This window comes from Zeugodacus cucurbitae, chromosome 2, assembly GCF_028554725.1.
Source record: "Zeugodacus cucurbitae isolate PBARC_wt_2022May chromosome 2, idZeuCucr1.2, whole genome shotgun sequence".
In the NCBI taxonomy this organism is placed as follows: Eukaryota; Metazoa; Arthropoda; class Insecta; order Diptera; family Tephritidae; genus Zeugodacus; species Zeugodacus cucurbitae.
Window position 1 is genome coordinate 56513422 of NC_071667.1, and position 24697 is coordinate 56538118.

Below are 24697 nucleotides of genomic sequence, written 5' to 3' on the forward strand. Positions count from 1 at the left end.
TCTCATTAATTAAGCATAATTAAGCTCTAATGATGTAATTTGCAATATCTGGCATAATTTTCTTTACCGTAATTGTATACATTTTACACTCAGTTATATTTTACTAAGTACCGTTAACAATTTGTGTCACATTTATGCTGTGTTACTATGAAATATTTGAAGTCGAGTCATTAAAAGTAATATTTTACTTAATTGCATTGCATGGAAATCATTAATGAAGTCCCATTAAAATCGTAAAGATATTGAAAAAAAAAAATAAAGAAATTGAAATTATTTTCACCGTTATAAAACAGGCGATGGGCCGTTAGATTTTGCATAAACCAATGAAGTCGTAGATTTCAAGTGGTTTACTCATTACTAAAACCACGTTAATTGAGAGAAATGCATTGATTGCTTACATTATTCTTATTTAAAGTAATCTCCAACGCCACAAATTAATGAGCAGAAAGTCAAGCAGCAAGTAGATGCGGATGAAGATTTTACTTATTTGTAAAGCAAAATGTTGGCTATTAACGAGCCACTCACTCACTTGCAGAGTGATGGATTTGTTTATAACTCTATCAATAGGGTGTTAAGGCAAATTTTAATAACTGTAGATATGTATGTGTTTTTCCAATTATATTGCAACTCTTTTATGAATTTCCAATTAAGTACAAACATACAAATATACAAGCGAATATATGGGTTTCTAGTGATATGCAGCTTGACACAAGCAACAACACTGTGTGTGCTGCCACACTTTTTAAAAAGAAAATCTCATTAATTTCTTTTACATTTTGTTATTAATTTCCATATTGCCGTGCACAAAAACAACAACAGAGAAAGCACCGTTGGCACAAATATGCTACATATGCTTTTCATATTTTTTTTTTTTTCATTTAATAATTAAGTGCAATTTTCACCGTTATACGCACATACAGGTGCTTCTTTCACACACACACACACACACAGGCACGCAAGCAGTCAAGCAACGAACGCTCGCAGCTTTTGCCGATTGCGTAAATCTCTTTTTTGTTGTAAGAGCGTTGATATATTGCTGGCACAAAATCGCTTACACTCGCGTGTAATTTGTTTCTGTGTGTGTTCGTGTGTGTGTTTGCTTGCGTTGGTTTACATTTAAGCTTACAGGCGCTGTTTTAATACAATTTTAATCACATACTTCATTAATGCTCGACAATTATTCAGGACAGCATGTGTGTGTGTATTTTTTTTCATCGTTGACAGCTGCCTGAGGGCTTTACACGCCAGCGAACAAAATAAAAAAAAAAATTTTTTTTAAAAAATTTCCCACTACTGTAATATTAATTATTATATATTTTTTTCAATAATCGCGCCAACAAATTACTTTTAAGGTCGTCGGTAATACAAATAAATCGAGTAGTGTTTACTTTTTGGAAACTTAATTTGTCGCGGTTTTTTCTGAAAGTAATATTAATGGTATAATAGGTTCATTAAAGTTGTTGCTATTTAAAGCGTCACGAGATGATCAATATAATTTTTTTATTTCATAGAAGTCGGCTCTCAAGAACACAAGAAGTTGTAAAGTCATAAGAATACAAAGTACCCCCATATTTCCTTAAATATCTACTCTAGCTAGTGCTTGCACGCCTCCACTGCAAAATCGTCGTAATTTGGTCCCCTGGACTGCGAAAGAGGATGATTAAATAGCCTAAGAATATAGTAGAATAAGAATTTAGTTAGTTTACTAAAGAAAAACTATCCATTGATTGTATGCAATATAGAATCTGTCATAGCCTCATAACCTCCAAACCTCTAACACTTTTCAAAACAATTCGTTTATAGATGAAATATACTAAATAAATAATAAAAGTTAGTAAGAATTTCTTTCCATAATGTTGAGACCATAAATTCTCGGATTCATTGCAATACCAATGCCTCAGATCTATCAGAAATGCGAAAGACCTCTCATAACCACTCGATATTTAACAAAATGTTTGCCATGTCGCCTCTTTCATCCATGAAAAGTAGATTCCAAAAACAAGTCTGAACTTCTAGTAATACCGCCCTTAGGTGTAACCCCAGAAAGCAAGACGAATGGCTCCGGTAATGGAAAAGATCTCTAAGTGATATCAAAAATATCAAATGAGTTTCAGCCTTGAAATACAAAACGTAATAACTCTTCGCATAGTAGAAAGAGCCTTTATGAACATTAGAGTTCTCTATTCGTGATGATTTAAACTTAATATAAGTACACACTTTGTACAAGTTTTTTGAAATAAACTTTCTCCGTGAGATTTTCGAACTATTACGTGATAGAAACAGAGTTGCTATAAGAAGCTTTAAAAGCTCTGAAAGTTATATTCGAACGCTCTGCTCTGAGAATATCCATTGCGGTATAAAATTTGTATAGCAGTGAAATATATAAGCCTCTTCTGGATCTTCACTGAAATGTCCGTATTAGCACCTACTTTCAAGTTAAGGAGTACTAGGTCCAAATTACATTAGACATAAGAGATTGAACACACAAGTTAATAAACTAATTAATAGACGTTTGAAGTAAGTTTGAGCTCAATGCAAATAAGTTAATAATCGTTACAATAAGATTTTTTAAGGACAACCCAAATGTGTCTGAATTTATAATAAAATATGTCTCAACTTCTAGATATAATAAATTAAATTTACTCTGATCTACACTCCCAACAATATATATATGATGATTTCACATTTTATTGCGTCTCTTTGCAGATGAATGACACATTCCAGCAACCAGGAAGATGGCATGACTTTATACTGACACCTGAACATCGTCCCGCATCGGAGCCACTTACACACATCATGTCGTATACCATAAAGAATCTACATCCTGGCGCTTACTACGAAGCGATAGTGCAGGCGAAAAATAGCTACGGTTGGAATGAGGTGAGCGCACATACATACAAACATAGATTTATAGGAAATAAATAATTGTATATGCAGTAAAGAGTAGAGTACTTGTACTCAGCTGCTTTAGACTCACTACTCCTTCAGAGTAGTCAGAGATATCGCCTTGCGTGGGTTGCCGGTCCGCACCGCAGCTGCTAACAAAGCATAAATTTTATTTACGCACATCGTAAACTTCACTCAAACACTTTATCTCAATCTGGCGACTTGCGCCAGCACGCACCGACTTCGACTCGTGGCGCTACAAATCTCAGCTTCCACCATGCCACATAGCAATGACATGGGTATTGCGCGCCGCTTTTCCTGACTTGCGCTGTATATTCTCAGCATACTTCACTTACTTTTCTTACAGTAGCGATTAATTATTTCAGTCTTACTCACACGCATGGTCCATTTGCTTCATTACTGTTTCGTTTGTGATTGCAGGTCAGCGATATCTTTCAATTTATCGTCGCTAGCAATACCATGGACATACCGCCGGAGGACGCCGAAGTGGTGGCCAGCTCCAAGTCGCGCAGCAATTCCGCCGCCACGGGCAGCACGCAATTGCCAACGCTAACGCATAGACACACCATGGCATGGTGTGCGCTCTTCGCCATCGCGGCGAGTTGCCTGCTGCAACGCCGGCATCAGCGACAAATTTGCCTCAACGTGGGATAAGCGAGCGAAACGAACAGGCGCGCGTCTTAATGCAGCAGCTACGAAGGCGGCAAATTAATTTAACGTAAGAAATGTAATTCGATGCTTTTGTTGATTATTTATTTTCAATTTAAGTGATAAGCCAAGGGTCAAGCAAAAAAAAAAAAAATGCGAGAGCAAAAAATATACCAAAAACGTGGAACATGTAGATTAAGATAAAGTAAGAAAACAAATTTACTGCGATAAGCAGAAAAACCGCAACATGATTGAAAGTATCAGCATCAGAAAAAAGTATTAAATTTAAAAACGCAATTACAGTATCCTTTGCGTATCAAATCTTTACTTAATTTGCTTTATAATTAATTTTGTATTAAATAACAAGCAAGTCGGCGAAAGGTGAACAAGTAAGCTGGACTTTAAATAAGAGAGCAAAAAGTTTAGCGGCTAACGGGTTTTAGCATTTCTTTAATATTCAATTTTTAACTAGTCTAGATACATAGAATTACCTATTGCCTGATTTAATTGCGTATGTAAATTAACTGAAGTCTCATTAAATACCTAACAGACAGCTAATTAATTGATCAATTAACCGGCATCTGCTCGATTAAAACGCTTATTAAAATCGATTTACCATACAGAATAAAATCTACATTAATTTTTGATTGAATTTTAATCGACTTGAAAATCAAATGCAACTCTGCGACAAAGACGTACGATATACGTTCTTTGCGATTGGCTGGATTTTTTTATTAAAAAAAAGCTACGGTAGATGTCGCCGCTAAAAATATTAATGAGCTGATAAAACTTACCAACTTCTTATGAAAAGCAAAAACAAAAACATTTAATTTGGATGTCTAAAAATGCTATTAATTTAGAAAATTTGTTAATTGACTTAATTAGGCTGAAGCAGTTTTTCTTTAAAACCCCTCTAGCGCCAAAAATATTTTAAATGTCAAACCGCTTATATTCTTCTTAATATGGAGTCTTAATTGCCAAATAAGCATATTCCAGTAATTTAACCTTTAATTTGCAAGAAATCTAATATACATAATTACAACTACCATATTTGACAATGAAATTGTAAGCTCTCAAGATATACTCCGAAAACTGTATAATAAAGAGTGATTGAATATACTTCCCTTCAAGAGCCGCTTTAATTGATAATTTAGTTAATTACCAAACAAGAATATATCAGCAATTTAAGACTTAGTGATGAAGAATTAACTAATTGCCAATATGTATCCAACTTAAATACAACGCTGTGACGTCTGCCTAGTCGAATAAAATGAAATGTTTATTCAATGCCACATAATAATTTTCTTTGTCGGTAAGACACACTTTCAACGTATTCTTACAGGTTTGGAGAACAGCTTTCTTAGCCTAAAATTTGCAAAGTGATTCATTAAAGCCTCAGTCACTTTTAGTAAACATATACAATTTAAAAGAACCCCTACAGAATTCTGGCCTTAGTTTTTGGTCTTCCAATGCCATATTTAATTATTTTTAGAACCGAGTGGCCAACAAAAGAGTGTCTCGTACTACCAAAACTGGTATTTTCCATACAAACTACGGAAAAAATGTCTATATCTTTTCATAGAATTGTCTCACTAGCTGACTATGTGTGAATCTACCAAAATTAAACAAGAGGAAGCATTTGAATTGAGGAATAAAAATGCTTATAGTTACAGAATTTGACTGGTGTGCTTACTGGACATTGCCCAATGGGTAGCCATGCGTTGAGACTTGGCATCGTGGCAGATGCAAGTTGTCAAAGCTGTATGGAGGAATTCGAGGTGGAACCATCCAAGCATTTCCCTCTCTTTTGACCAGCTTTTGCCAGACTGAGGTTGAAACACCTCGGAAGGCTATTTTTCGGCGATCCCAGCGAATTGGCTAGAATCGACATTAGCCGTCTAAAGATATTCGTAACAGGTTCTAAACGTTTTGCTGAATCTTAAGGGTTTTTGATCCATAGGGAGTTTTACTGGTATCACAATGGACAGCGCTCTAAGCTGTCTAAGTGAGATCTTCTGTGTTTTTGCAGAGATCTGCCTACAAACCTATCCTAACCTAACCTACAGACTTCGCACAAATATTGAGACATAAACGATTTGATAGCTGTTTCAAGAGCACGAATGCTGCAAGATGGTGAGAATGGAAAATTTTCAATGCAAAATTTACTTATCTAAATTGGAGATTATTAAAGACATAACGAATTTTTCTCTCTAAAAATTTATTCTTGGGGTCCACAACAGCAAAACCCGCAACGAGACTAAACTTGTGCTTACAATATCACCGATTTCAACTAATTGTAACCAAATTGAAACAATTTGAGTTTTTTCTGTCTTAAGTTAATTTTTATCACATGCGACAACATATATTTTAATGCTACAAGGCAATTCAGACATCCACTTAATTAAGTCAATTACTAAATTGTCTACACTATTGCGCATAGCACAATATTACTAATTGACTCAATTAAGCCATTGTCTGCAGCCCCAATAAGTAAGCAACATAAATTGTAAATACAGAGTGTTGATTTAAGTAAAAAAAAAAACAGAAAATTAGTTAGTAGAAACATGTAAATAAATTAAATTTTAAAATAAAGCATATTTCATAGAGCTAAGAACACAGAGATTATTCAAATAGAATTGGGAATTTCAATTTTCGCACACATGCACACGACTTTTTACAATTAAAAGAACACCACTTACATATACATATAAGTATAAAGTATATAATATATATATATATTAGTGAGATGAAGTTGAAATGCTCGTCACACACACACATATATATGCATATGTATTGGTGTTTGTGTGTGTAGAGTTAGATAAAAAGCATACCACCAGCAAATGAAAATAAAGTTTTATTGATATGAAAGTAGCAAATGGGAGTATTTTCCGCTTGTAAACGCAAATTTAATGAACTTTGAAATAGTTTTTACTCTCAAAGTTAGTAATTTATTTGAATAAACACTGTAAATAGCATTTTAAGTCACATCAACAAAAACATAAACCAACAAAAAAAAAATACTTTTATAAAAAATATATTAAAAAACTTAAATGAAAATAATAAATATTATATTTATTTATGTATGTAGTAACATAACGGCGATGGCACATTTGAGGTCATTCAAAGCTCATAATTATTAATGTATTATTGTATATTTGCGGCTAGTTTGTAAGTAATTAACACACACACACACAGATACACACATACATACAAAATAAACGGTAAATTTGTAATTGTAAGCAAACACCACGCAGACAAAAACCAAAAAAGCAAGGAAGAAATGGTGAAAATGGCAAATAACTAAATGTGAATTTCGACGCATACTTATAGACAACAACAAAAATAAAAAAACAACAAAAGCAAAGCTTAGTGTAAACCTAAAAGCGTTATATTAAATAAAATCAAGTGAAATTGCAACTGTGGTGTGTGTTTTTGCTTGGGCACAAGAGAACGCCGACTAATTTAATGTGTGAAAATAGAAAAAATCATTTCACTTTGATTAAAATGCACTTTAGAAATTTTTCAAAAACATTTGCATTGATTAAGTGCATAAAAAAGGACAACAGAAACAATTTATAAATATTGAAATCGTAATAAATGCAGCTTAGACTAGTGAATATAGAAATAGACAAAGCAAAGAAACCAAAGATGAAATGAAAAAATTATGAAAAAAAGTAAAATTAAAATAAATAATTAAACATAGACAAATTTGTATAAAAAACTAATCAGAAAGGTAAGCACACGCGTCGAAAAACAGTAATTAAGGTAATTAATGCCGCAATGAGCAAAAATAAAGCTGGAATTAGTTGACGTTATTGTTGATTAAAAAATATATATATTTTAAATATTCAAATAATTTGAAGTGAAGAATTTTCATTTACTTTTTAATTTTTTAACAACTTTACTGATAAATGATTTTATTTGATTAAATAATACCTAATTGCTAAATAAAAAATTAAATAAATTTTAATTTTGATTAAAATGAATTGAATTATAATTTAATTAAAATAAAATAAAATAAACTACTATTAAATAAAATTAAATTAAATTAAATTAAATAATAAATAAATAAAATAAAGTAAAATACTATTAAATAAAATAAAATTAAATTAAATAATAAATAAATAAAATAAAATAAAATAAAATATAAAAAAATAAAATAAAATTAAAAATATAAAATAAAATAAAATAAAATTAATTTAAATTAAATTAAATTAAATTAAAATAAATTAAATTTAAGTAAAATAAAATAAAATAAAATAAAATAAAATAAAATAAAATAAAATAAAATAAAATAAAATAAAATAAAATAAAATAAAATAAAATAAAATAAAATAAAATAAAATAAAATAAAATAAAATAAAATAAAATAAAATAAAATAAAATAAAATAAAATAAAATAAAATAAAATAAAATAAAATAAAATAAAATAAAATAAAATAAAATAAAATAAAATAAAATAAAATAAAATAAAATAAAGTAAAATAAAATAAAATAAAGTAAAATAAAATAAATAAAAAAAGTAAATTAAATTAAATTAAATAAAAATAAATTAAATTTAAGTAAAATGAAATAAAATAAAATAAAATAAAATAAAATAAAATAAAATAAAATAAATAAAAAAAATAAAATAAAATAAAATAAAATAAAATAAAATAAAATAAATAAAAAAAGTAAATTAAATTAAATTAAATTAAAATAAATTAAATTAAATTATATAAAAAAAATAAAATAAAATAAAATTATATTAAATTAAATTAACGTATAAATGATGATTAAAATTAAAATATATTAAATAATGTAAATATAAAAAATATATATAAAATTAATTTAAAAATTTAATTGAATGAAATACAATAATAAATAAATACAATAAATATTGATAATAAAAAAATTGGAAAATTCGTGTAAATTAAATGAAAAGTAAATAAATAATTAAAACATGTTAAATGAAATAAAATTTAATAATATTAAATAAAAATAATATATTTCTTTTTCGCGGGAGAGGAGGTAGTAAATGCCTTCCGTATCATCAAAACTGTCCTCGCAGCAATGGTACAAAGAGAATCGTCGCATATTGAAACTAATTAAATATCAAGAAGAGATACATGCAACAAAAATAAATTAAAAATTTGAATAAATAAAAAAATTTACTAAAAGCGCCAAAATAAAAATAATATGATATAAAATAATAAAAAATAAATAAATAAAACAAAAAGAGAATTTATAAAAATTTATATTACTTAACGCTTAAAAAATTTTGTCATATTGCTTTCCATGTTCTTATATAAACATATTATTTTTGGTTAACAAATGTTTCTAATTTGAATTTTAAACATTTCAATTAACGCGCTTGCAATTAAATAAAATTATAACTTGAAAGGAATAACTGTAAATAAAATTTATTTAAATTAACACGACACAAATTTTGCAGCAGAAAAGTATACAACTTCGCCCCTCTTTATACACTGAGACCCCACCCAATAACTGCCGAGTACTAACACACACACATACGGTAAAATGTAATTACATTGACATTTGCATAATTACATATACATATGGCGCATAATTACTGTATTTTATAAGTAAATAAAATATGGCAAAATTATATATTCTATAAAAAATATGTATGTATATAAATATGTGTGCGTATGAAATATTCCCGTCTGTGACGCTACAAGCAGCGCCAGCAACAAATCAAGCAAACAAATTTGTTGTCTTACCCAACTTATACCACATATTGCAGCACATACAAAATTACATACATACATACAGATAGAAATGATTGATTAAATGTAATGAAAAGAAAATTTAATTGATTAATAAATAAGTATAAAATGAAGCGAGTAAAGTAATTACATTTAAATATTAAAATTATTGCGTTATTATTATAATTAATACTATTATGACATAAATATGTATGTGTATGTGTAAGTAAGCATCAATACGGATAAAAATAAATAAAAAAAACTTAAGCTATATACTATATACAGTATATATCTATCTATATATATATATATTAATGCATATGTATGTATAAATGATGAATAAATACATGAATAAAAGAGAACACATTAGATGTAAACAAAATGAAGCGCTTTTATTATTTGTTGCTCGGTTCCATCTGGTAATTAATCATTGGGTAAGTGAATTAACAGCTTGTGAAATTGAAAGCATTTCTCGTACATCAACAGTAAAGCAGAAGTCGAAAAATGGTTTAATGTATAATTTTGTCGGCCATAGATAGATAGGTACTGGAAGATTTTCGAATACACAGATGCTATGAAAGGTGTTATTTGCGTGACATTGAACTTTTATTTCAAATAAAGTACAGAAATTAGAAGAATTAAAACTAAATAAAAAAGTAAAAAACGATTTTTCTGAATGCAAAAAAGAGTATGGAAAGCCCCTTCGGATTTGTTCGCACTTTAACAACTTACGATGATTTTTCATATTTATGTACTTTTTAGGAAATAAATTCGTCTCATTTGTCACACATAACCGAATTACTGATCTTATGTAAGCCTTTACACTGCAATTTTTCAAAGCACGCCCATTGTCCATTTTGTAAAAAAATATGAGTGCAGCTTCCATCTGCCATTTCTTATGTAAAATTTAGTGTTTATGACGTTTTTCGTTAGTGAGTTAACTCACTTTTAGTAATTTTCAAAATAACCTTTGAATTGTCGATTTCTTTCATTTTGGGACTATATAAGGAAAAGGCTAAAAGAAACGACTGCAAAAAGTTTTAAGGGCGGGGCCACGCCCACTTAAAAAAAATTACATCCTCCCTAATGCGATCCTTTGTACCAAATTTTATTTCCATAGCTTTAATTATGGCTTAGTTATGACACCTTATGTGTTTTCGGTTTTCGCCATTTTGTGGACGTGGCAGTGGTCCGATTTTGCAACCTGCTCAGGAGCCAAGGAATATGTGTTCCAAGTTTCATTAAAATATCCAAATTTTTACTTAAGTTGTCGCTTGCACGGACAGACGGACAGACATCTGAATTTCAACTTTACTCATCATCCTGATCATTTATATATATATATATATATATATATATAACCCTATATATACGCTAAACCCCTAAAAAATTTTTGTACCAGTGCGAGATAGAAATTTCGTCAAGTTTTTCTCTCATCAAGAAGAAGTTCTCTAGTTCGACAGTAAGTTCTAGTTCTCTAGTAAGACCCTTGCGTAGAATAGTCATTTCTTCTTTCATTCCGTCTTACATACGCAGTCAAATACAAAACCAACTAAATACTTTTGGTGGTTGGTGTTTAAGGTACCGTTACCAATATGAACCAAAATGAACCGTTTGGGGTCGGATGGGTGCTAATGCACATGGAGAGCCATGGATGCTGGAGGTTGAAAGAGGCTCCATTATGGTATGGGGATGCATGACGACCAATGGTTGGCGAGAATTGAAGAACGAATGATGGCAGAGTCTTATATTGAGATTCTACGCAGTCATTTGGCACTGTAAATGACTTAGCTGAAAATAGATCAGACATTGTCATCCAACTGGTCAATGATCCGAAACACACTGCAACGGCAACTCACAAATGGCTCCAGGACAATAACACTAGCACGCTATATTGCCCTCCACTAAATCCTATCCAACGTCCAAGTGAGCGAATTATGGCCTAAGGTGCAGTAGATGTGTAATTGTTCTCTCACTCTTCGTTTAAGCCTAATCTACAGATGAAATGACCTGACTAACGATTCAGTTTAAGTAGTAAACCGTGCACTATTTTAAGCAAAATTTTTGTTCACTGAAAGAATACCATTACTTTTTCTTTAACATTTTTTAAAGTATTTCTCTTTAGTCGCTGAAATATAATTTAAAGATTTGTTGAACTATACTATTTGGTTTATTTCACACTTTATTACACATCTTAATCAATTTATGACCTCCTCTTTCGTCTAACATTAATTAAAATAAATAATAGCTTTTGTTTTTTCGAATGTTTTTAGTGTCTCAAAATCAGCAGCTTGATTTTGAGCTTATTTTTTCAAAACGTAGACGCGATAACACTTGAACAACCTTTTGATGAGTAGCAAAAAGTAATCTAGGAACATTTATACCTATAAATATGCTCGTACGTATGTATTTCAATTAAAAATTAAAACACAATTATTAAGTTTTCACCACGGCTTTATTTCGTGCACATTTTTCATACATAGTTGAAGCAAACACAAAACCACACTCCTCACCAAACCTCACGGCAGCGGCCCAAATCGTCGGGTAGAAAACCGGGACGGCATGGAAAATCTATCATAGCTACTTCCATGAGCGGCACTATACCGCCTCTTCTAGAAAGGTTCTCATAATGTTGGCGCAGTGCATCCGCATCCAACTCAAAGCAGTGACCGGGTGAACCGGCCACCTTCTCCACATTCGGGCATTCAATGAATTTCACGCAATATTTAGTGCAAGGCCGCGGCGACACGTTGACGCCCTTCAATTTAGCTGCACACTTATAGCGTACAATACAGCTGGCATCGATATTCGGTATGTTGTTGTTGATATAGATTGGACGATAAGCTGGGGTGCTCGATTCCACAATATTAGTTGTTGTTGCTGCTGCTGCTGCTGGTGTAGTAGTACGCCCGATATTGATGCGTAGTGCAGCAGCGGGTTTATAAGTCACCAGCAGGCAGAGTAAAATGCCCAAGGTCAAGTGTAGCAACGACAGTCTACGCATGTTGTTAGTTGCTTGTGGTAGAATTTGTTGTTGTTATGTTCGATTTGAAAAAAATTTAATTCAGTTTTTCAAAAACACTGCATAACACACTAATCTCGCTGATATTTCGTTTGCAACTGAAATTGTCGAAGCGACAAGTAGCTTCCGCAGCTGTAAGCTCAAATTGTGCTCTAAACATAGCGCGATAACCTTTGTCCATTAGTTTGCTACGAGATTAGGCGCTGAATTTTTGTGAGTGTACGCGTTAAGAAGCTGGAAGACATATGGCAGACAATGATTTCATAAAAACAGAAACAAATTTTTTTTTAATGAAGCAATTAAGCTTTTATATTTTTAATTTAGATTGATTAAACGGCATGATTATCCGCACAATTATAACAGTTTTGTTCGATCAAGAGAAATTGATCTCTGGATTTCTTATCTGCTCATCTGTTCGTGACAACAATAAATTGAGTTATAATTGAGATATGTTCATGAGACTTGGTACACCTATTCCCTAGCACAAATACGACCATTACGCCATAGACAAAAGTAGTATTACAACTCAGTCTATAATTACTTCGCGAAACTCTATGTTGACACAGGGTATCACGGAGAGAGATTGATTTTCATTGAATTGAAAAATGACAACTTCATACCACGATCTATAAATTTGGTTAGACGCCCTTCAACAACGACCACTTATCATATAAGGTTATGTTTGAGACTACTAAACTGACTTTGCAATAACTTTTTTTGACAATAATGCCTTGAATCATATTTGGTATATTACATTATCATGACGCCTTCCTAAGGCAGTTTACACAGAGAAAATTTATTGGCATATCATTTGCCAATCTTTTAAAAATAAGAAGTTTATTCTGATGAAGAAATCATTGCGATTTGAACAGTAAAAAGAGAGAAGATGATGATGAGACTCCATCTTCCCGAAAACTTGCGTACAAAATGTCATCCGCCGCTTTGTCCATCTGAAGGATATAGCTTTGGCCTCCATCTTCATTTGTCGATTTCGCCACGCTTAATATCTTCCAGTCGCTATTCGGCACTCCTGGTTTTGTCGTTCCGGCTGTCGCATAGCGTGCCTCGGGTCTACCACTCTAGGTATGATAATTGCAGCTTTGGGCACCGAAAGAAAGCAACTGCGGTCTACCACCTCAAGTTTCGCGTTTTTCCATAGGTTCAGAAGCGTTGTGACAGCTTCCTTCACCTATGTCAATGACGTGTCATCCTAGCATTTCAGAATTTTGACCACGCCAAGCCACACCGCTCCATAAAATGTTGGCATGGGTACACTTGGATTGGCGTTCATCCTCGCGAATGGGGCTTCCAACAGTTTAATTTCCACTGCTTCCCGCTCCTGTGACATCTGCCCCAGCGGGTTGCTGCAGTCAATGAGCGTGACGATCAAATGTCGGTTCGCAACCTCACTGGCTGCCGCCGCTGCTTTGGATGTTGTCGGCTGGTCGTCCGCTGCCTCTTTTCAGCGATATCTGCTCAATACGATTTGCAAACGTTGGATCTGAGGCGTTGCACCTCTTCCTTCAGGTTGGACTTGCCCTCAAATCGGTTACTTATTCCGACTGCCGACTCACATCGCGCTTTAGCCTTCAATTCCTTCCTGCTTGGCCTCTTCCGGGGCCCTCTCTTGTTGCCAGAGTTGGTACCCACGGTCGACTGTACAGGAGAACGAATAAGCTCTTCTTCCTTTTCTGCGTTTCTACTAACAGCGCCTTCCTCCATTATGAGTTTTCAGATTCGGGGGTCTCTACCCCTGGCGTTTTAAACTTATCGCCAGTTACCTCTTTAGCATTGGTCAGTGCAGTCCCCCATCCACCTCCCTGTGGGGCTGCATGTCAAACCGAACACCATAAGGGAATGAAAGAGGGAGTCCACCAGCCTTAGCTAGGTGACGCCTGCTGTATTGCCCGCCCTAGGGCAGCTTAAGACCACCACAGTACAAACAACGCCTCCCATTGTCCATTCGACACCCGCGCGGAGGGTACAGCTGAGAGGAATTCTGTCGATCTAGCTCATGTAAAGCTCATGACATAAAAAAAAATTATTATAATTAAAATATTGTTTGATTTGGTTTGAAATCGATTAACTGGATTTTCGATTATCCGAAAGAGCCCTGGTTTTATTTGCTCCGGATAATCGGAGTTCTACTGTCTGTGAATAGAAAGAGGGCGAGTCCTGATAACTAAAGATATTTTTTAATCGGTTTACTGAATATTCTAGAACGACTTGTCCAACATGTTCCTTTGATACTTTTAAATGCCGACTGTCTACACATCTTCGTTTTAACAAACTTTAGTCCAATATTTGAATTTATTTTCTTTCACTCGGTTCTATATAATCATAAATGAAGCTCCAAGTAAACTTGAATTTTTTCTCATTAAGGAACAGCCCTTATAAAGTGCCATATAATAGAATAATCGCATTGCCAACAAACGTTAACCATAAATAAAATTATTAATTTCAAACAATTCAATTTAAGCATCACTGCACCATTTCACTAACAATCCTCAAAAGCTACTGCACTTAAATATTCTATACCCGCCCCAGTTAACGTCGTGATTTTCATTTGTCCGGTGCGATAAGCGAAACCGCATGCAGATTTTCGTAAAAACGTGCCAATAAATAAACAAATCCATTTGCTATTTTGTGGTCAATATTGTGCGCGTAATTAACTGAATTTGATTAGCGAAACTATATTGGGTAACTGCAGTCCATCATTTCTACAAATTTGTACGCATGTGTGATAGTTTGGGTGCATAAAACTGTGCATTAATTCAGAGCATTTACGGGGCGTATGCATATAATCAAATTATTTTGGCGTAACCACAGTAAATTGCCAACGAATAATCGCTAATTGTTGTTGGTTGTTTGTTTGTAAAGGCTTTGCAGACTCAAAAACCAAACGAGGTTCATAATGCGGATTTTGGAAGTGAAAAATATTTGGAGTTCACCTGTGAAATAATTTTCGACGAACTTTGATGTTTTAAGAATCCTGTCCGAATATATCTCTAACTCGAACTACCATATTCCACAAAAAAACTTCGTGTTAGAGAGACTTTGAGTTATAGATATTTTCATTAAAACATAAATGTTTCAAAAACCTGTAATATATAGATTTATACGATATAGAGGGACTGTTTTAAAATTCTGTCTCGATAGTAAAGATTTAAATTTTGTATTATGCCCTGGTCGAAAAGTTCGATCGAAGGAGATTTGTATGAAATGTGACTTCTATTGCCAATTCAAGAGTTCGAGTTATGGATAATTTCGAGTTAAGGAAGTTCCACTGTATAATGTTCAAGTGCAGAAATACTCGTCTATAGTATCTGGTATTCCGGATTCGAAGTGGTGAATAAAGAGATCTGCGATCATTACAAGAAGTACTTTTACGGTCGAAGAAAACGAATATTAACCAAGAAGTCCACAAATAGCAGGTAAAACTTTATGAAGTAAGATCTGAAGACTTCTGCAGTCGGATAATGAATTATTTGAAAGACACTGAAACATACCGTTTTACATTTAGATGACCTTTTGAGTATTAAACTATAGTTCCAGACTTGTGAATACCCAAAGTTACTGTGTAACCTGACTGATACGCGGTGGTCATTACATATTAGTCCACTGGTTATTTCAAACTGCAATTAATGTTATTAAGAATAAAATTTAAATTAAATTTATGCACCCAACTCCATCATACCAGTTTATATGTAAATTATGCATGGGTTTTATAATTTTTGACCCAACACTCCCATACATAAATGGAATTAAAATTCAAAATATATCAAATGTGTATTTCGGCAAAAATCATATTTAGACAATCATTCTGTTTAGTTGCCGTCAAATTATGCGTAATATATTGTTAATATCAATTTTATTAACATAATGTAATGCAAATGAGTTGATTACCAGCATATGCTCAAATGTGGCTGCACCGCGCCCAGAGCCATCTACGAGTACATAGTCCACAGCAACCGCAGCGCGTGTAATTAAAAATTGTAGATTTTTAATAAATATGTAAATTAGGAAATGAGTTCGCGCATTGTGAACACATTTTAGTGACAGCCGTTGTAGGAGTGGAAGCTTGTTGTTGTTGTATCACTGTCATTCAGTTGTCCATGGATTCATGGCATATTGTGGACAGCTAAATGTGGGACACTCCGTGTTGTGGTAAATTATTGGAAAGGGGAAACCTCTCTCTTACATATACGAATACACATGCTGGGTTTATTCTATCGATATGGAAACAGAACACATTTTTAATTGTTGAAACTTTGAGGTTATGTTCTCTGGGAACATACATAGTCTAGAGACTTCTAACATTGTCAATCTTCAAATCATGCTCAGGAGAGTGCTTGACTTTAGCTGTAACTTCAAACTCAGCAGAAAATTTTCTTTACTTGACGACAAAGTTCCCTTTTTTAAACGTAAGACAGGTCTTCTAAAAAAGTTAATACTAAATAAGTCCACACTAAGTCCAATATACTAAACACTTTACTAAATATATTCGAAAACATTATTTTCATTTAAGTTAAGTCATTTATCTAAGTTATCTGTTTTCAAGGGGTCGATAGAATACAACAATGAGCTTCAGATTGACTCGATTGTGGATAGAATGCTAAGGAAAGGTCTTTTTGAAAATAATAGAAGAGTGTTAATTAAAAAGATTAAAAAACTGACTCGACTATAACATAAACATATTTTGTGATCAACTTTCTATAAGAGAAAGTCAAACTAGTTAAGCTACAGGTTTCAGTTCAGATCGAGATTCTTATACTTCATATGATCTCGTTCTTTTCTTTATTTGAATATGTAGAGACAACATAGAACTCGAAAATATCTTCTCCATGAAGCAATCTCTTAGTCCAAGAACTATGTCAAAAGTTTTGTGAAAGCGTCAAAAGCTTTCGAAATCTTCTCAAAAGCTCTCCATATACAGCAGCTTCAAAATCAGTGTGATATCACAAACTGCCGTGCAATGTATATCTGTTTTGTTGCAAACAGGTAAGCGCCGTTATCAACAGCATGTCAAATAAATAATATAAACACGCATACAATTGCATTCACATAGATGTCCATGCAACTACAGCCATGAATGGGTTTTCACAATTTATATTTCACAAATTATTGGCTTTATTTTATTTTATTTATTTGAAATTTTGTTTCTTTTACACTTAATTTGCATTGAATTAATTCACAAATTTGTTTGCTTAATCTGGCTGGGTAATAAATTTGATATGCTGCAATAAATTTAATTCGGATACAATCATTAAACATTGTTAGTATAATTATATGAATAAATTACTTGCAAATTGAAGTTTATTTTTTATTTACGATTTCACTTTTTCAAAGTAGTTTGTATTCGTATCAATAAAAAGCGGTTTTGATTGAGTTTATTTTATTTTATTTTTTGTATTCCTTAATTTAGTGCTGTGTAGTTATTTTTAAGATTTATTGATAAGTTTAATCGGTAAGTTATCCCGGTTTCCAAAGATAGATCGACGAATTTCGAATCAGAGCTGATACGCTTCTTTTTGACGCCCTACTGGATAGTCTCTTAGTCTACATCACGTAAATATGAATTATTTACCGTACTACTACTATACTTAATATACAGTTAGGTTAGGGTTAGGTTTCTTAAAAAAAGGGGAACCCACTTAGACTATCAAGAGCAGTCCTTTGTGATGTCATACAATTCAACCCCCTCAAATTTTCAAAGGTTTTTAACTTCTGTATCCGCTAATTCGCAAAGGTGCCCAAAAAAGTGAGATCCAAATTTTTTTGTCTAGATCTCGCAAAGGCCGGGCATTCCAAAAGGAAATGCTGGGAGGATTATACTTTATCTTCTTCTAAGCAGCTTCTGCAGCTAGCATCCGGTAAACTTTTTTATTTGACCGCGTGAATCACGATGGGGCAATGGCCAGTTAGAACTCCTATAACTTGAGAAAGATTTACTTTGTTTAGGGCAAAGAATTATCTTGACCTCTTGCGATTCACTTTGGGCCAGAATGATCTTGCGACAGAGCAGGTGCTAGTGACTATCCAGAGCCTGCTCAATCTACAGTTACTCTTTTTTTGAAGAGATTTAAACATTCAGCTTCAAAAGCAGCACTTTTGACAGTTCTAGAGGTCCTACGCCTTAGGGCCTACAGCAAAAGAATACATTTCTAGTCTAACCAGTTCTCAGTGAAATGCTAATTTTATCCAAGATCTGAGTTCAACCGAAATCGACCTAACTTTTTGACTATCTTAAATGTGACGCTCGATACCTGAACTCTTCTTGAGCTATAGGTTGGTTCCGATTCTTGTTAAAATAACTCCTTAAGAGAAAGGCTCAATTTGCGCTGAACAGTGGGTATTTTAAGAGTAGCAAATGGAATGCAGAAATGTTTTCGAGCTTGTCTGACTTTCACAAACATTTATCTTAAGGTTTCTTAATAAGATTTCTTGCTTATACATATTGCGTACATATTAGTTTGGAGCTCCCGTAGCTTCTGACGAGTCATCAACGAAGTGTGTAGTCTGGCGTTGTCCTGGTGGAACACTACACCCTTTCTGTTGACCAAATTCTGTCACGATATGCCACATGCCGGTCTAACTCGATGTTTTCCATGATTTGACCGGTATTCGTCGTTACAGGTCTTTCGACAACTGGCTTATCAATGGTGTCGTTTTCACCAGCTCTGAATCGTCGAAACTATTCCTCGGCAGTACGAAGTGATAGAGTACCATCCTCCAAAACGCCATTAAATTCACTGAACGTTTCTCTAGCGGATTTGCCTTTAACGAAGGAAAACTTTAAAATAGCGCGAATTACGGCGTTAGTGAACTCCATGTTTACACGTCTATAACTGTTGAACGCAATATCCAAACTAATCATGCATATCGTCGTTTTTTAGGTTATGTCAAGACCTTTCAAAGATGTATGGTATTGCCAGATACGAGTTCTGTAGCGCTTTATATATAGCCGCGAAATTCAAAAGACAAAAAGGCGGAAGGGAGATATTTGTCAACCTTTTACCTTGACGTTAGTATAAATTTGATTAATCATGATTATACGGTTTTCAGTGTAATTTTCGCAGCTCTCTTGATTTTACAAAATAGGTAATGTTTCCGTGTTGATACCCATTGGTTGGTTATAAAACTGCGTCCGTTTCACATCCGAAGATCATACCTTAGAACGAAGGATTGTATTGTTCAGTCCAGGATCAAGTGTCTTGCTACTTTAAGCAAGGTGTTCTCTGTATTCACTTTTTCCATAAAAATTTAGTCATCCAATTTTAAATTGTAATCAATATTTTAACTGTATCTTAACATTCAAACTTTTGACTTTGTCAACTTTATTTCTAGAGAAATGCGCTTAATACTTCATATGCGAATATGAATTACACCCGACCACTTACAATTTATGCACAAGGACCAAAGCAATTGCGTAATAAAGTTTGCAACACCAGCAACAACAACAGCGTGTATGAAAATAGAAAATTGTCAATAACAGAAAACAATTTCAACAAACACCTGTCAAAGGACACAGACATTGCCAACCGACAGCACCTCGCGCTCCCACCCGCTGCACCCGGCATTGCATTGCAACTCTCATTGATATCGATGCCAAAATTGCTATTTGTTTCATTGCAGTTTAATGTTCTCAGCCACTGTGGCAAGCACAAACGGAAATGCGCTGCAAATGAACGATCGACAAAAATGCGAAAGACTTTACTTTACTCACAGCTCCGATCTCCCCGGCTCTCCGCAGTCACAAGCCGTTGTAGGACAATGAAGTGAAATGTGAGAAAGACATGCGATTTGCGGCAAAAAATAGACGCTTCTTCTTCTTGTTCTTCTACGCCTTGTCTCCTTGTAGTTTCTTGTTTTGTCAATATTTCGTGTGTTGTCGCTAGACATTTTTTATATCTTCGAAAATGGCTTTTTTTGCTGTCAATTTTTATCGTCCAAATGTAGAAGTAGTTATTTGAAGTGTTTCAGCTTTATTATCGTCGACTTGGCATGTCATTTGGTCATACTCATTTACTTTGGCACCAGCGATTGTACGAACACTGAACACTAAACACACACATACCTTGGAGGGCAACCCTTTTGTCGTATGAATTCAAAGAGAAATTGATATTTCGCAATCGGAAATGTCAAATGAAATAGGAAACTAATATTGCGAATGGCAATAACGCAAGGTGAAAAACATTGAGAAAAGAAAAAAACTATAAATATTGGTAACAGCATAATAATACGGTTATGTCCCTATAGGGCATTAAACATACACACTTTTGTGAGGAAATACACTACAGATATTTTATGACTTTAGAAAACAAATCCTTAAGGAAAACACAAACTGTTCAGTTAACATAATACCTTAGGTACTTGAGTTGTTCTATAAATTTGTAAAAGCAAATAAGAGTACTCTCCCAAAATAATTTACAACATAACAGTGCTTCAAAACCTCCAGATATGATTGATGCTAGCCGACAAATGGAAAGTAATAAAGACTATCAGCGATCTACGCCGATTAATACCTATCAAAAGCCTTTTTAGTCAGAATTTAGGCGCAACACACACAGGATTAGTCAAGACGTCTTTTCTTGTATGATACGACAACATCCCATAGCTTCATATGTTACAACTAGGGATGGCAAAAAAATTTTTTTAATCGATTAAATAATCAAATGATTAATTGCAAGATATAAAAAAAATAATTGCAATTAATGTAAAAAAAATCGATTAATCGATTAATTCCAATGTTTTCAAATAATACTAAATTGCATAAAGACCACCACCAGGTTTCAGCGCCGAATTTTGTATTATAATGCTCTATCACAGAGTCCCAGACATATCCTAAAAGAGAAAATGGCCTATATTTGAAGTTAAGTAGCACAATGGTATTAAATTTTTCAAAATATGTACAGCAATCTTAAAGTAAAAGAATTGCCTCTTTGACTTTGCGTACTTTGAATGCTTGTATGACCAAATGAGCGCTTTGAACGCTTTCAAAATAATGTCACAATCACTGTTGCCACACACTTAATTTTATGTAAATCTAAAAGTCAATCAAAACTTGGTAATAGTTTCATGTTAAATGTTATATTATTATAAACTCTTTGTAAATTTCTACATACATATATCAAATATTTTAAATATTCTACATTTTAACTATTTGTACTGGCAAACGCATATGTGATAAATATTTGCGTGTTAATGTAGCATCAAAAAAATTATTGAAATTGGTACATTTCGCCCAAACTGGTAACTCTAGTTACAATATCAAATGTCAAGAGCCCAGGAAGCGCTGGCAAATAGAGCATAGATCTATTCGTAACTTCAAGCGCTTGAAGCAAAGCTCCATTTGGTCTCTTTTCATATGCTCTAGTATAGTTCTATTCAGTGTTGACAGTTCTCACAGCAAAGCAAGTAAAGCCAGCCAGCATTGGGTCTGGACCTTATGTTTTGCAACTTTGCGTAAAAATAAAACCAATAAAATATAGGAGACTATATTCTTATTTCAGACATTCAAATTATGTTGGTATATACACAAAAACAAAAACGGAAATAAAATTAAAATATCGTATTAAAAATTCATTTGTCTTAGCATAAATGAAATTATATTCATTGAAGTCAAGAAATTTTATTCTCTGTTCAACCAAGTTTGAAGAAAAAGCAATTTCGATAAACGTTTTGTTGTCAAACGATTGCTTTTTTCGGTCGCAGTTGCGCCCGCTTTTGGGAAAAGCCGCTCAGCTGGTACTGAGGTACCAAGTAGATGACAATACTTTTTTGAAAGTCCGTACGGTTTTCATTTCTTCCCAAGCATCAATAGTGTTTCGAAGCTGAAGGGCTTTCATTAATGTATTTTGCTGCTGCAACTCGGCATTTCAATCATGGTGTCAGTGTCATCATCACTTAGGGAAACATTGTCTTTACTCCTAGATTTCAGAGTCTAATTTGTATACATATATTTATATACAACTAGAAGAAATTTAAAATGTAATAACGATTGCTCCAACTTACCACCAATTTGCAGGCTACTGTTGCATGCTTTAATTTTAAATACTGCAACATATTTGATGTGTTATTAGAAAATTTTAAATTTTTGCTACAAAGTTGACATTTAACGTAGTTATTGCTTATTTTATTCAAAAAATTTCCACACTTCGCGTTTACTGGCGTCATTGCTCTTCAAACAACTGAACGTAAATGCGTTTAAACTACGTTGACATATTAGAATTTAACTATATTTACACCGTTTCCAGTCATTAATGACTGATGCGACCAATTTCGACCCTTGTACGCTAACTTAGATGAGCATAAAATGTATTAAATTTCAAAATGCTGTTTGCGATTATTTTGCAATTACTCGAGTAATAGTCGAGTAATTAGAAAAGGTGTTTCGATGCAATTAAATCGTAAATTGAATGAAAATAATCGATTAATTTAATCAAATGATTAATCGTTGCCATCCCTAGTTACAACCCACACCGAACAAGACTAGATAAAAGCGAATGTTAGCTTGGTTGGGGCTACTGCAAAATACGGTTTTGCATGAATTTTTGCACAAAAAATTAAAAGATTACAAAATTGCAAAATATTTCTGTCTATGCAGGTTTGGTATTATTAATGCATACGATATAAAAAATAAAAAATTAACAAATTGCAATTTTTTTTTTTTTTTTTAACTATAAAACAGAATTTAAGTTTAAGCTAATAGTAAATATTTATATGTGCATTTTACTATTTGTACCAGTAAATCCTATACATTGGAGTTTAACTGAAAGATATGTTTATTTTAATAGTCTTTAGCAGTGTCCTTATATGTTAAAACTAAATTAAGCCGCTTTATCATAGAATTAACAAATGATTGAAGAATAGTTATGTAAATATTGGTCAATTCTTGCTTTATGTCTCATTTAAGGTGACGTAGTGTCTTAAACTGCTTTCCGTTTTGGAAAACAGCAGCAGAGAAGATCCCCCAGCGATCCCATTGTAATAAGAGAATTTTCCGGCCGGTAAAGATTTCTTCGTGTGCAATGAAGCCTTGTCCTGCTGATATGTCCTGTTACAGGACAAAAATATTGCCTGCAAATTTTATAAACTCTCTGTCCAAAAGATCTACATAAATACTAGCATTCATTTGAGTGAATATAAAACATGTAGATAGCTTTCCACAGCAGCAAAATGCAGCCTTATGAAACCAAGGTACCGCTGCCAAAATATCGCTTGTAGCAGGATCGTCATTTCGACCAATGATCTGGGCCGACCAAATTTAATTTTTTTTCGTCACTAAAGACTATATTCTATCACTCATCGGCACAGAATTGGTATTTCTTTGCAAACCTAAAATGTGCTTTATTGTACCCTTCTTCAGCGTTGGTTTAGGTACCATGGAGGTGTGTTTGAGAGACTGATTTTTATGTATAATTAGAAAAGTTATATTTCTAGTTATTTGCAGTCTTAACTAGATCCTTATTTGACCGCTGCTTATCAAGTCCGCAACTACTAGCCGTCGAATCATCCTTTTACACCGATCATCAATGTTGCTTTTCGTCCGCTGCGTCGCCCTATACCATAATTAGTGGAGTTTTAAAGAAATTTTGATATATATTTTCGATGTCGCTTTGGTCTAGATGCATTTTGGAGCCGCTTCCATGCATTCCTATGATTATTCCTTGTTCCTTGTCTGATATACCACGAGGTATTTTAGACTTAATGTTAAATGAATATGATCAACTCTTTAATAATTCATTAAGTTAATACACCCACAAGAATTTTGCAAACAAATTTTAACGACAAAAGATTTTGCCGCTACACTATCAGCAAAGATCAGCTAACTGATTTTGCACATATAAATATTTACTATGCAATACCCAATTCACAAGTACATTCTTAAAGTAACGGTACAACGAACGAACAAAAAGTATGAACGAAATTTCGTTGCAGAGTAACAGCTCCATATCAAGCTTTTGTTCCACATTTACCGAAATTCAAAGTATTACATTAAACAAGGAAAATAACACTGGTTTACAGCAATAATCCAATTTGTATGTGGAATCGCTCGCTGATTTCGAAAATCGAATAATTTTTTTTTTTATGGATACGTTTTTGAGATATTTGCAATTTACCGTTATTCGACCAAAAAATAAAGGTGTCTTCATTTAATCATGTATATCTCAGTGACCAGTTGAGCAATCTTACTGCAAATTATAGAAAATAAAAGTGAATGAAATTTCCTAAAAATATTGTCTACTCCATTTTTTCATAGGCCTTATAATTTCTGAGAAATTGATTAATCACTTCGTGTTTTAAAATTTTTTTATGAAAAATGTGGTGATTATTGTGGTTCCCGAAATAAAACGCGTTGGTTAGAATTAATTTAATAATATATTTTGCACGATGCGCACGTAGTCGCTGC

At 33.1% G+C, this 24697-nt stretch overlaps 2 protein-coding genes and 1 long non-coding RNA gene across 5 annotated transcripts in view; 1 reads left to right on the plus strand and 2 right to left on the minus strand.

The window, feature by feature from the left end:
- The window catches only part of LOC105209508 (limbic system-associated membrane protein), a 229007-nt gene extending 222252 nt beyond the window's left edge, over positions 1–6755 (plus strand). For both annotated transcript variants that reach the window (XM_054228208.1, XM_054228215.1), the window contains 2 exons: positions 2707–2880; positions 3328–6755. In XM_054228208.1, the coding sequence (XP_054084183.1) occupies positions 2707–2880; positions 3328–3561 (408 nt within the window). In that variant the 3' untranslated portion in view covers positions 3562–6755. The remainder of the gene's footprint in view (positions 1–2706; positions 2881–3327) is intronic.
- LOC114803656 (uncharacterized) overlaps positions 1–24697 on the minus strand; it is an 84616-nt gene that overhangs the window by 54120 nt on the left and 5799 nt on the right. The window lies entirely within an intron of this gene.
- LOC105209507 (uncharacterized) lies at positions 11697–12405 on the minus strand. The gene has a single exon (XM_011179923.3). It carries the CDS (start codon positions 12265–12267, stop codon positions 11773–11775), a length of 495 nt encoding a protein of 164 aa, XP_011178225.2. The 5' UTR covers positions 12268–12405; the 3' UTR covers positions 11697–11772.

What these genes read in the sequence shown, in the direction of transcription:
- LOC105209507 (XM_011179923.3), bottom strand. Translation starts at nt 12,267, where the DNA reads ATGCGTAGACTGTCGTTGCTACACTTGACCTTGGGCATTTTACTCTGC.